At 45.4% G+C, this 14,337-nt stretch overlaps 1 protein-coding gene across 1 annotated transcript in view; it reads right to left on the minus strand.

Moving 5' to 3' along the window:
- Positions 1 to 14,337, minus strand: part of LOC146063823 (interleukin-20 receptor subunit alpha-like) — a 77,521-nt gene that overhangs the window by 23,564 nt on the left and 39,620 nt on the right. Inside the window, exon 5 of the mRNA XM_083176616.1 lies at positions 2,475 to 2,650. Within this exon, the coding sequence (XP_083032742.1) occupies positions 2,475 to 2,650 (176 nt within the window). The remainder of the gene's footprint in view (positions 1 to 2,474; positions 2,651 to 14,337) is intronic.

The following is a 14,337-nucleotide window of genomic DNA, read 5'->3' on the forward strand; positions in this document are numbered from 1 at the left end:
GTCACAATAAAGCAGAAGGATGGTGTCAGCAAGGAAATAAGCAGCTCAACGCTTTTCCTCGGATCATGTACCGGCTTCCTCAGGAGCAAGTATGAACTGTGAGCTCTGTGCTCATTCTTATACCAGAGGACTAATTGTCTAAACAATTGTCTAAAATGTTTAAAAATATGAGAGCCGTGTTATAATTATATAAATAATTAGTTGCTTTTGTATAGGAGGCAGTACTAAACAAAATCAAACTAGTTTGAATATAATAGAGGCTATTTTACAATAAAAAAGAAGCTCATAGTTTCATGTTGTAGGGTCATGTGACCCGGAAATAAGTGGCATACATTATTAACGATGTTAAGGACACAATAGGTACCCAAAAGAGAAAGATAGGGAATTAAATGCCCTAGTGCACAATGGGGACCCCGCCACCAACCACCGATTGCCCAGTGGCGTAACTACCTATTATGCGCCCCCCGCGCCGCAAAATTTTCGGCGCCCCCTGCCCTCGGCGCACCCCCCCCGATGCTCGTACCTGCCTGGCCGAATCTGCAGTCATGGTCCCGTCGCCGGCTCCTGCTGCTATAATGAAAGCAGACTCTTACAAAATGGCTGCCCCCATACTGCAGACAGAAAACTGCCTGCAGTATGGGGGCAGCCATTTTCTAAGAGTCAATTTTCATTATAGCAGCAGGAGCCAGTGCCGGGAGATGGAGAGACGGGACCATGAAGGCAGGCAAGACAGCAGCGGGTAACTATAGCCCCACAGACCCCTGGCGTCCACATGTTCTCTGCACCTCCCCGCCACTGGGGGGCTGCGGAGCTATAGCTACGCCACTGCGATTGCCGGTATAGGTGGTAACAACAGCGGGATCACCGCCGGCGCCCCCGGCCGCGTCTAACACATTGGCTGGTAACGAACCCGGTCACGTACTCGTCACGTGACCTGGGCTGTATTTGGCAACTGAGAGGACATCCCCCTCACCTCCCGCCGCCCCAGGTCTGGTAAGCGTAAGATGCTTGTGTCAAGCATGTAGCGTGATGCCGATCCTAGGAAGGGAGGACGTTTGGGGAAGCGTCTCTGCGTTGCTATGCAACGCCCAATAGATAGGTCTCCCACAGGAGGGACCAAAGACTAAGGCACAATTATGTATGTTTTACGGACCATAATGACAACAGTTAATTTTATAAATGGGGCAGAATAATATGCAATAGATGATACATATATGAGATGGTAAAGAAGACACAATGTCAGTGAAATAAGTGCATAATATACATTGTTAGAATTATTATATGTTAAACAGCTTTATATTGTTTCATATTATCTTGCAATCAATTGTGAATATTCAACTATATACAAAATAAAAAATGATGATAATCATGAAGTAAAATAATAATAATAGAGGAAAACGCGTTAGAGGCGGCCGGGGGCACCGGCGGGGATCCCGCTGTTGTTACCACCTATACCGGCAATCGGTGGTTGGCGGCGGGGTCCCTGTGGTGCACCAGACCACACTAGGGCATTTAATTCCCTATCTTTCTCTTTTGGGTACCTATTGTGTCCTTAACATCGTTAATCATGTATGCCACTCGTTTCCGGGTCACATGACCCTACAACCTGAAACTATGAGCTTCTTTTTTATTGTAAAATAGCCTCAATTATGTTCAAAATAGTTTGATTTTGTTTAGTACTGCCTCCTATACAAATGAAACTAATTATTTATATAATTATAAGACGTTTCTCATATTTTTAAACATTTTAGCATGTAATTGATTCACAGGTGAATCGTTTAGACAATTTGTCCTCTGGTATAAGAATGAGCACAGTGCTCACAGTTGATACTTGCTCCTGAGGAAGCCGGAGGTACATGATCCGGGGAAACACGTTGAGCTGCTTATTTCCTTGCTGACACCATCCTTTTGCTTTGTTATGACCTGTCCACCCTCCCTTGATGTCCCTCATACATCTGGACCCTTTGCAAATTGTGATAAATGCATGATCCCTAACGATTCCAGCACCAAAGAGGAAGATAGTTTTAAGCCCTTTTGAGCCCTTGAAACTATAGGGCAACCTAGGACTCTTGCGTCACCTGATTCTGGACACAAACACTCACCATAAGAATCTGGATGGTAATATCTTTAATTTGTCAGCCACCACATTGGAAATTAAATTACAAACATCACTCTAAAGTATCACTGTGATATATATTTTTCACTTGTGCATATGGACTTTTATGTCTGATAATTCTATTTTTTATATATTTTATTTTTAATTTAAAAATTTGTATATCAATTTTGAGAACCGTCTAGTCTAATTATTGGTACAGCCAGCGCTGGCACATTTCTCTATTTTCCATATTTTTGTTACCTATTAGGGCCTGACAACCCTGTACCAGCAGCTGTTGATTGTGCACCACACACATATTTATTATTTTTTTTCTCTTGCTATTTATTTAAACATGCATATATGAATAAATGATACTTACTGTCGTAGCATATTTCAAATTTTTGTGTTTGGCTTGACTGTAAACAGACTTGGCTAGTTGCAGTGACCCTGCCATAATACTGTTCATCGGAATTACTTGTTTCATTGGTTAGGTCACAGAAAGTCTCAGTTATATTTGTGCACTCTAGTTTTTTCTGCCAACAGTCTTTACCATATCTGTGTGTCCAAGAAATACAAAAAAAATTAACAAAAAGTATTTAAACAAGAAGATATTGAGTAAGCAGTAGTAGGTCATTTTAATCCTCTCAAAAGAAAGATAAAAAAGATTCCAAATAAACTCATGTGCAGATTCTTGGACAAATCAGTGCCGTTATATCCAATTACCAACTTGCAAGCAATTTTCAAGATTGAATTAAAGAAAAAAAAACATAGTACTATATATTTGTATGTCATGGTTACTACCGGATTCCCAAATGTGGAGTCCATCTGCAATAATCAGTTGAGGGTTCTAATTGACAGTAGACAGCAGCAATGTCCAATGCCAAGGAGTAGGGGCAAAAGCAATTCAGATATAACAGCAAATATAGATTAGTACATTATTACTAGTTACAGCAAACACATACTTATAGCAATCTAGATAGAATTGCTGTAAAGATATATTTATACTAGCAGTCTATAGTATTACAGCAGATGGATATAACATAGATGATAATTACAATCAACAGATATACCTTTGCATACGCTAGCGCCTCCCAGATCCAGGGTCTTCAGACATCATATAAATGCGTTCCCAGATTCCTTTCTGGTGCCTGATATTTATGTACTGTATATAATAGCAGACAATGGGCGGGATGCAGTGGCGGAACTTGTGGGTTGTGGGCCCAGGTGCAAATATATAATCTGGGCCCCCTCCTCCACCCCAACCCAGGTTCACAATAACTCATTGATAGTTTTATGCAGCAGTGGGCCCCTTAGTTGTCATGGGCCCCGGTGCAATGCACCTGCTGCACCAATGGTAGTTCCGCCTCTGGCGGGATGTATTAAAATACATTGCCGCCCCTCGCCTTGCTGCTGCAGCGATGCTAGTGTAACTTCCCATAACTGTGGAATAATAGGTGCCGTGTATTCCAGTTAACCAGGGGTTAATATACCTCAGCACCAGGCACAGCTCAGCCCTAAAGAGTTAAACACAGACAGGCTGGAGCGTGACAGGAAGAGAGAGGACAGAGGTGGCCTGAGCCAGCAGCGTGAGAGTAGGAGGAAAGCTAGCACATGAAGAGGAGACTTCTCCTGCAGCTGAGTGACACTGTGCATAAGGAGTAAGCAGTGTAGCCTGTGAGCGTGTGGAGAACTCCTGTATAGAGAGAGAGAGGAGGACAGCAGCATGGCATCTGTGACCCCTGACCTGCCAGACGCTTGAGCAGCAGAGAGCTCCAGCAATAAATGACAGCCCGGCCTGTGAGAGAAGAAGCCAGTCGGGCAGCGTGCACAGTCCAAGAGAATACAGCAGCTCAAGGCCCAGCAGTGAGAGCCCAGCAGACAGCAGAGTCTGGACACCAGAGAAGACAGGAGGCAGAGACTGGTCGGAACCAGCACCAGAAGCAGCTACAGATACACTACTGCACACTGCCCCCACCTAGCACACCCAGTAAGGTTGCCTGCCCGACACCTAGTACAGCCAGCGGCCCTGTGTAGCTGAGTGCGGCAACGCTGAGGCGCCCGCACTAGCAGTCCCCGGAGGGTACACACGATCCGATGGGTGAAGATTCACTAACCCCAGCCGGAGTCAAGACCTCCCCAGTCTTTCCCGAGACCTCCCCTTCACTGTCTTCACCCATTCCTCATAGCAGCATCCCAGAATTGCCACTGTAGTGGGTTTAGTGAAAACCCATGGAGAAGCTAGGACACTCCCTCAGGATTTGTGATAGTTCACTTTTTCTTCACCTTTAAAGTATAGTTAATGGAACACTAGTGCGACCCGGTGGCTTAAGGACCAAACTACGACCTCATATAGAATTAATAGGAAAAGCCGGCAACTACATTAAGTCCTATGCATAGGCCTCCATCGGGACTGACCGGTCTTATTAACAGAGAGTGTACTCGGGTACTTAGAGTGAGTCGAGTATTGATTTTATGGTAATTTGCTAAAACTATTTGTTAGTATAACAGTTGGTTGTAATGTTCGCTCATACTCAGTATTATCACTGTATCCAGGTGTAAATTAGTGGACCAGCTCGCCGGTCCAGCAGCGTATTGGAAGTAGTTTCTCAAACTGCAGTGATAGGCCGAGTACGGAGTGACTCAGAGTTACTGGTAGCTCCATTGTCCTTTATTGGTATATCACATTGGTATGCATAGTGTGAATTGTATTGCATTGATTGTATTCTGATGTTGTGGAATTGTTGTGACGTCATTACGTAAAGAAGGCTGCCTTTCCCAGTGGCCGTGATACAATAAAAGGTCAAAGTAATTATTTTGTCGACTGTTCTGTGCCACCATCCTGTATCATGACAAGACTCCCGATTGGAATCCGTGAGACCGCGGAAACACGACCCCCACCGCATCCCACCAGGTAACCCTATCCAGGTGCTTACAGTTCTCTGGCGTCACAAACAGGATATAGTCGTCGCAGAGTATAATCCGATACCAGGATGGACACAGTACAGGTTGGGGGTGGACAGCCACCCGTTGTGCCCCCAAACGGCGACCAACAGGCTGCCCCCCCAGTGGCAGTACCTGCTACAGCAGCGACCCCTCATGCTCCCATCAAGCTACCCTACTACTTTGGGGCCCCATGGATGCTGACCTACAGCAGGGACTCCAACCAGGGAGCCATGTTCACAGCGTTTAAGAACCAGCTGAAATCCATGTACCAGCTCTACACACCGAGCGAAGAACAGAGGGTACAAATCTTAATCGGTCAAATCACAGGCTCTGCCCTCAGTGAGGTTGAGTCGTGGGCTGATGACCAAAAGACGAGCATCGACCAGATTCTGAATCGGCTGGCCACAATCTTTGAGACCGCTACACTCCCAGAGCTGAAGATGCAACTATACAGCCGAAAACAACGGGCAGGCAAAACCCTCCGGGATTTCGCCCTGAGTCTACAGGTGACCCTGAAACTCATACAAGTGGCTGACAAAGATGAAATTCTCAATGGCGACAAAGCCCTTACCATACAGTTCGTCGAAGGAGTATCGAACAGCACCATTAAGACCCAGCTACGGCTCCTGAAGATGCAAATGCTGGGTAAATCCTTTGCCGATTTTAAAAACATCGCCATTGCTACCATCCGGATCCACTCCGACCCTGAGGTGGAGTATCCGGAGATGGTGGGGTTTTGAGGACCAGCGGCTGTGAACCCAGAACAGCCCGGGAAGCCAAAGGACCGGGCCATACAGCATAGCCAGCAGTCATCGGGAGACCCCGGTCAGTCCCTCCAGCGCCAGGTAGAAGACCTAGCCATTGAGATGGCCGTGATGCAGCGAGAGATGCGCCATTTAGCAAGGCAAACTGCGCCGGACAGCGGGGGAGCCAGATGGAAGGCAGAACAACGGCAGCCGAAACGAAACCACTGGGAGCCACCTCGGGAGTCTGGTCGACGGGCAACCGACCAGTTTGACTATGAAGACCGACCTATTTGCCAGCGGTGTCAGGAAGTGGGGCATGTTGAAAGGGACTGTTCACCTGATCCTTTAAACTCCAATGCCCCGAGGGAGAGGGGAGAACAGGAAGAGTAGGTCCAGGTGAAGACGGGCAGACCTACTATGGCAGACAGAGCCATATAAGTGTAGGCAAATTATCTGCCAGGTTAGACCGTGACCCTCCTGTTCGCATGAAAAGTCGAGGGAAAGTTGTCTGGTTCCACGTCCAACGTGGATATGGGTTCGTTGAGTGTATTGACCCAAAGCAAGACATCTTCGTCCACTACACCGCCATCCAGAAGAGTGACCCAAGGAAATTATACCGAAGCCTCAGGGCTGGAGAGATGTTAGAATTTGACGTCGTCAGAGGTGAGAAGGGCCTCCAAGGAGTACCACTGGCCCTGGTGGTACTCTTGTTCAAGGCAACAGATACGCGGTAAAAAACAAGTGGTATGGGAGCCACCCACTTTGCCGCAGCCATCCCCAAGACCAAGGGGAATAGTATGTACTCCAAGAAAACCGCAAGCGTGGCAGGAAACACAAAGGAAGGGACGTATGTATGTAGCCAGCGGTACGCTCATGCCCGAGTGCAGAACGAGCTGATGAAAGAGGACCGCCATGAGGCGAAGTACACCCCAAATGGAAAACCCGCCCTTATATGGCCACTAAGAGGCCTACATCGACAACCGGGAGCTACCAGATGGGAGTTCCAGATGGAACACGACAGCAGCGGATCCATCGCAACCATCATAAGTCACACCCCAACCGAATCCAGTTGCCCCTCAAGTCAAGCAGCAAAGTGAGCGATAATGACGGCCAGAATCTCGTCCTGAACATGTTGCAGAGTACGGTGGAGCTGTCACCGAAAGGTGGGTGGTCAACATTCCTCCCAACAGGGGTGCCACTGTTGTGGTATAGAGCGTAGTCATACTTATATAAATGTCACCTTGGTAATGTTGTATCTGTTTGTAAATTATACCTTGATTCAAGGAACGGACTCAGTGGTTCCAGAAAGTTATCACAGCTCAGGACTTGTGTTTGTATTGGTGTGCGCGAGGACATGCACATTAAAAAGTATGGGCGGATGTAACACCCCATAACTGTGGAATAATAGGTGCTGTGTATTCCAGTTAACCAGGGGTTAATATACCTCAGCACCAGGCACAGCTCAGCCCTAAAGAGTTAAACACAGACAGGCTTGAGCATGACAGGAAAAGAGAGGTCAGAGGTGACCTGAGCCAGCAGCGTGAGAGTAGGAGGAAAGCTAGCACATGAAGAGGAGACTTCTCCTGCAGCTGAGTGACACTGTGCATAAGGAGTAAGCAGTGTAGCTTGTGAGCGTGTGGAGAACTCCTGTATAGAGAGAGAGAGAGGAGGACAGCAGCATGGCATCTGTGACCCCTGACCTGCCAGACACTTGAGCAGCAGAGAGCTCCAGCAATAAATGACAGCCCGGCCTGTGAGAGAAGGAGCCAGTCGGGCAGCATGCACAGTCCAAGAGAATACAGCAGCTCAAGGCCCAGCAGTGAGAGCCCAGCAGACAGCAGAGTCTGGACACCAGAGAAGACAGGAGGCAGAGACTGGTCGGAACCAGCACCAGCAGCAGCTACAGGTACACTACTGCACACTGCCCCCACCTAGCACCCCCAGTTAGGTTGCCTGCCCGACACCTAGTACAGCCAGAGGCCCTGTGTAGCTGAGTGCGGCAACGCTGAGGCGCCCGCACTAGCAGTCCCCGGAGGGTACACATCGATGGGCGAAGATTCACTAACCCCAGCCGGAGTCAAGACCTCCCCAGACTTTCCCAAGACCTCCCCTTCACCGTCTTTACCCATTCCTTATAGCAGCATCCCAGAATTGCCACTGTAGTGGGTTTAGTGAAAACCCATGGAGAAGCTAGGACAATCCCTCAGGATTTGTGATAGTTCACTTTTTCTTCACCTTTAAAGTGTCTTATTAACAGAGAGTGTACTTAGAGTGAGTCGAGTATCGATTTTATGGTAATTTGCTAAAACTATTTGTTAGTATAACAGTTGGTTGTAATGTTCACTCATACTCAGTATTATCACTGTATCCAGGTGTAAATTAGTGGATCAGCTCGCCGGTCCAGCAGTGTATTGGAAGTAGTTTCTCAAACTGCAGTGATAGGCCGAGTACGGAGTGACTCAGAGTTACCGGTAGCTCCATTGTCCTTTATTGGTATGTCGCATTGGTATGCATAGTGTGAATTGTATTGCATTGATTGTATTCTGATGTTGTGGAATTGTTGTGACATCATTACGTAAAGAAGGCTGCCGTTCCCAGTGGCCATGATACAATAAAAGGTCAAAGTAATTCTTTTGTCGACTGTTCTGTGCCACCATCCTGTATCACGAGAAGACTGCTGACAGGATTCCGTGAGACCGGGGAAACACGACCCCCACCGCATCCCACCAGGTAACCCTCTCCAGGTGCTTACACTAGCGCATATGTATTAACATATGTGGCTAGCATCGCAGTGCAGTGATGGAGGCCCCCGCGATACCTGTGATGTGGTGTGCGGGGGGTCTCCATCACATCTCCAGGTTCAGCGCGGCTGTCCGCAGAGGAGGAGTTTAATGGAGGACAGTGAGGGGGGTAGGTGTCTGCGACGGTTGGCGATGACGTGGCGGCCGGGTATTAGTACATATGAAAATGCGGTAAAACCCCACATTTTTTGCTTAGTATGTCGCGCCCAATAATACACAATAAAATCTCCTTTTATTGGTCTGAGAGACACACTCTCCAAGTCATCAATGGTCCATAGGCTGGCTTTGTTCAGTATATAGTTTCATGGTCTTGCCTTGCAACTCATCTTTATTTTTACATACATATCTATACTTATAACTTGCGAACAAATGACCTTATTCAGATCTGAGCTCAGTACAAATTTGTTTCGGAAAAAGGCCAAAACCATGTGCTCTGCAGAAGGAGCAGATGTAACATGTGCAAAGAGAGTTAGATTTTTGTGAGTTATTTTGTGTCTGTGCAGGGTAAATACTGGCTGCATTATTTTTACACTGCAATTTAGATTTCAGTTTCAGCACACCCCACCCAAATTTAACTCTCTATGCACAGGTAACATCTGCTCCACCTGCAGTGCACATGGTTTTGCCCCTTTTCCAAACAAATTTGTACTAAACTCAGATCAAAATAAGGCCCAAAGTGTGCGATTATTCTTCCGTAATGACAGGGTTACTGGTGGTAAAATGCTGATTCATATGAGACCAAACATTATACAAACAAGTGGTCCTTACCCTGGGATATATTTATAGCTGGATAAATAGGGGTACTGTACATTTACACCTTTAGTATACTATATATATATATATATATATATTAGTGCTGGGCACGTTAACACGTTAATATCGCGTTAACGTGCTGGCACATTAACTGCAATTAAAATATTTAACGCAGTTAACGCGGGTAGGGGGGTGGGCGAATGGGCGATGGAGCTGCGCCGCACGGGTGCAGAGCGCCCCTCCAAATATGGCCACCGCTGTGTAGGAGACAGACGCTAGAGGTGCTCCTTTACCTCTAGTGTCTGTCAGAGAAGTTCAGAGTGCACACACAGCGCTACCCGAAAGTGCAGATTCCAAGAGCGCTGTGGACCTGCAACCCCTGGCATGGAGCAAGTTAACCCCCCTGGCATGGAGCAAGTTAACCCCCCTGGCATGGAGCAAGTAAACACCCCCTGGCATGGAGCTAGAAACCCCCCACCTGGCAACGAGCTAGAAACCCCCCACCTGGCAATGAGCAAGAAACCCCCCCTGGCAACGAGCAAGTAAACCCCCCTGGCAACAAGCAAGTACCCCTCCCCTGGCAACAAGCAGGGAACCCACTATGGCAACATGCATGTAATCCCACCTGGCAACGAGCACGGAACCCCTGGCAACAAGATTTTACAAGATTTTAGGTAAGCAGCACTTATGTGCCTATCAATGCGATTAATCGCAGTTAATCGCAAAAATTTCATGCAATTAATCGCGATTAAAAATTGTAATCGTTGCCCACCACAAATAAGGGGGAACCTCACCTGCTGCAACTCCATACGTATTTGGCAGCCGTATATATATATATATATATATATATATATATATATATACTTGGTGGGGATGGAGCGGCACTCTCAGCAGGAAGAAAAACAGGTACACGTTAGATAGAGCGACGTTTCAACGTCCTTTATTTGGACATTTTCTTCAGGCTGTTAATCATTTGAAAGAAACATGGCTTTATACCCCACTGTGCAAATTAGCAACACCTGCCACCACACAGGGCGGCGCAATGTGCATGACATCATAAAAAAGTGCTACCATCACCATGGATACATACAATAACAAACCCCCATTGAAAGACTAAAAATCAGTAAATGGGACATTAAACATGGATTATAGCAAAAGCATAAATATCATTAGCAGGCAATATAAATAGGTCACAGGCAGTGTTATACAAGCCGCAAACAAATGTAAGCAAAGTGACATATAGTTAATACGCTATTTATACACTCATAAAATATGCTCACAAAGGAGTAAATAATGCTCACAAAGGAGTAAATAATGTTAGAATGACATGTAGAGGAGACAATAAAGGCTCCCCAGTACAATGATAAGGTAGCAACAGGTGGAATGCCAGAATAGTTAGCTTTACTAAAGGTGAAGGACAAAGCATAGATGGAATAGTGATATGTGATTCCATAATAACAGACAACAACCAGATAACAACGGGGCACAAAGAATTACTTTCTGGTAAGGCAGCTAATGCCCGCTAGCTCATTTAAGCCACTGGGAGCAAGTGTGTCTAAGCGGTGTATCCACCTTGATTCGCATTTAAGTAGCTGTAAACCCCGATTGCCACCCCTCAAATTCAGAGGGATGTGGTCAATCATTCGATACCTTAAAGAAGGTAAGGTATGTTGTCTTAGTACAAAATGCTTGGGTACAGGCAAATCACATTTTCCACCCGCCAGTGCAGCTCTAATAGTCGAACGATGTGTGGTTATACGTTCTTTAAAACTGCGCTCAGTTTTTCCAATATACGAAAGGCCACAAGGGCAAATTAATTGGTACACAACAAATCTAGTTTGGCATGTTAAAGTATGTCTGATGGTGTACTTAGTACCCTTTAGAGGATGATAGAAGGTATTGCCAGGTATCATACATGTACAGACTGTACAAGTGCACCGAATGCATCCTCTAGGGGGGGGGTTTATAGGAGCACTAAAGCCTGTAATGTCAGTTTTGACAAGTATGTCCCGCATATTAGGGCCCCTTTGGTAACATGCCATGAGTCTGGTGTTAGGAATATTGATTTGTTTGTCAGTTTTGACTATAGGCCACAATTTTTTGGAGATTTTGTTAATGACCGGGCTAGCTTTAGTGTAAGTGGTAACCCAGGGGATCATGGGGGTAGGGGGTATATTAGGTTTAGTAACCAAAAGGTCTTCTCTGGGAATGCCTGCTACCCGATCCCTAGCGGAAAGAAGATGTTGAAGACTGTAACCACGTAGGAGGAATTTGTGAATCAATGTGTCAATCTGAACAACAGACTCAGCAGGGTCTGACACAATGCGCTTAATCCGCACCATTTGGGAGAATGGTAAACCCTTTATCAAACTAGTGGGGTGGCAGCTGGTTCCATGCAACAGATTATTCCTGTCAGTCTCTTTCTGAAATAAAGAGGTGGAGATAGCCCCATTAGTAATTTTCACTGTGACATCAAGGAAATTGATGGCACCCTGATTATATGTCATGGTTAACTTAACCGGACTGGGACAGGTCATCGATAAATCTTCGATATAGTATTCCTAAGATTCATAAGTCACTGACTGCGCCCCCCGGGCGACCCATTATAGCGGCCCGGCGGTCTTTATCACAATGCATTTCTGTCTTTATCGATGCCATTTTACAGCCATTCATTGTGTGCCAGCCATATTATTTGTTAGACACCACCGCGCTTTTGGTAGCACTTAAAAATCTACCCACCTTGATTGGTGAGATTTGGCTTGTCACACTGGATGTCAAAAGCCTCTACACCATCATCCCCCATGGTGATGGTGTTGAGGCTTTTAGATTATTTTTGTCCCAATTACCTGACTACACGGGACCTGATATCAACTTTATGATTGCATTGTTACGATTTGTTTTGTGCCGCAATTACTTTCTGCATGATGGAAAATTCTGGCTGCAGCTTAATGGCTGCTCGATGGGTTCTAATGCCGCACCGGCATATGCCAACATCTACATGTTTTATGTTGAGCAATTATTATTCTTTCAAATACCATCGATAGCAGCCAGAATCTTCCTATATCAAAGATTTATCGATGACCTGTTTTTAATTTGGTCTGGTGATATTCTAGATTTGGTTGCTCACATTGACATCCACAACACTGGCCCCAGTCCGGTTAAGTTAACCATGACATATAATCAGGGTGCCATCAATTTCCTTGATGTCACAGTGAAAATTACTAATGGGGCTATCTCCACCTCTTTATTTCAGAAAGAGACTGACAGGAATAATCTGTTGCATGGAACCAGCTGCCACCCCACTAGTTTGATAAAGGGTTTACCATTCTCCCAAATGGTGCGGATTAAGCGCATTGTGTCAGACCCTGCTGAGTCTGTTGTTCAGATTGACACATTGATTCACAAATTCCTCCTACGTGGTTACAGTCTTCAACATCTTCTTTCCGCTAGGGATCGGGTAGCAGGCATTCCCAGAGAAGACCTTTTGGTTACTAAACCTAATATACCCCCTACCCCCATGATCCCCTGGGTTACCACTTACACTAAAGCTAGCCCGGTCATTAACAAAATCTCCAAAAAATTGTGGCCTATAGTCAAAACTGACAAACAAATCAATATTCCTAACACCAGACTCATGGCATGTTACCAAAGGGGCCCTAATATGCGGGACATACTTGTCAAAACTGACATTACAGGCTTTAGTGCTCCTATAAAACCCCCCCCTAGAGGATGCATTCGGTGCACTTGTACAGTCTGTACATGTATGATACCTGGCAATACCTTCTATCATCCTCTTCAGGGTACTAAGTACACCATCAGACATACTTTAACATGCCAAACTAGATTTGTTGTGTACCAATTAGTTTGCCCTTGTGGCCTTTCGTATATTGGAAAAACTGAGCGCAGTTTTAAAGAACGTATAACCACACATCGTTCGACTATTAGAGCTGCACTGGCGGGTGGAAAATGTGATTTGCCTGTACCCAAGCATTTTGTACTAAGACAACATACCTTACCTTCTTTAAGGTATCGAATGATTGACCACATCCCTCTGAATTTGAGGGGTGGCAATCGGGGTTTACAGCTACTTAAATGCGAATCAAGGTGGATACACCGCTTAGACACACTTGCTCCCCGTGGCTTAAATGAGCTAGCGGGCATTAGCTGCCTTACCAGAAAGTAATTCTTTGTGCCCCGTTGTTATCTGGTTGTTGTCTGTTATTATGGAATTACATATCACTATTCCATCTATGCTTTGTCCTTCACCTTTAGTAAAGCTAACTATTCTGGCATTCCACCTGTTGCTACCTTATCATTGTACTGGGGAGCCTATATTGTCTCCTCTACATGTCATTCTAACATTATTTACTCCTTTGTGAGCATTATTTACTCCTTTGTGAGCATATTTTATGAGTGTATAAATAGCGTATTAACTATATGTCACTTTGCTTACATTTGTTTGCGGCTTGTATAACACTGCCTGTGACCTATTTATATTGCCTGCTAATGATATTTATGCTTTTGCTATAATCCATGTTTAATGTCCCATTTACTGATTTTTAGTCTTTCAATGGGGGTTTGTTATTGTATCCATGGTGATGGTAGCATTTTTTTATGATGTCATGCACATTGCGTCGCCCTGTGTGGTGGCAGGTGTTGCTAATTTGCACAGTGGGGTATAAAGCCATGTTTCTTTCAAATGATTAACAGCCTGAAGAAAATGTCCAAATAAAGGACGTTGAAACGTCGCTCTATCTAACGTGTACCTGTTTTTCTTCCTGCTGAGAGTGCCGCTCCATCCCCACCAAGTATGCTATCCCTCTGTGCAGGCACCCAGCCAATTTCCTCTGCATAGCTGCTGTGGATTGTGCCGGTCTCTTGGACACATATATATATATATATATATATATATATATATATATATATATATATATATACAGCATACCACCTGGTGATCTGTTTAGCAGAAGGACTGCACACACAACACCCGGTCACCCAA

This window comes from Crinia signifera, chromosome 3 (assembly GCF_055691185.1).
Source record: "Crinia signifera chromosome 3, ASM5569118v1, whole genome shotgun sequence".
Lineage (NCBI taxonomy): Eukaryota > Metazoa > Chordata > Amphibia > Anura > Myobatrachidae > Crinia > Crinia signifera.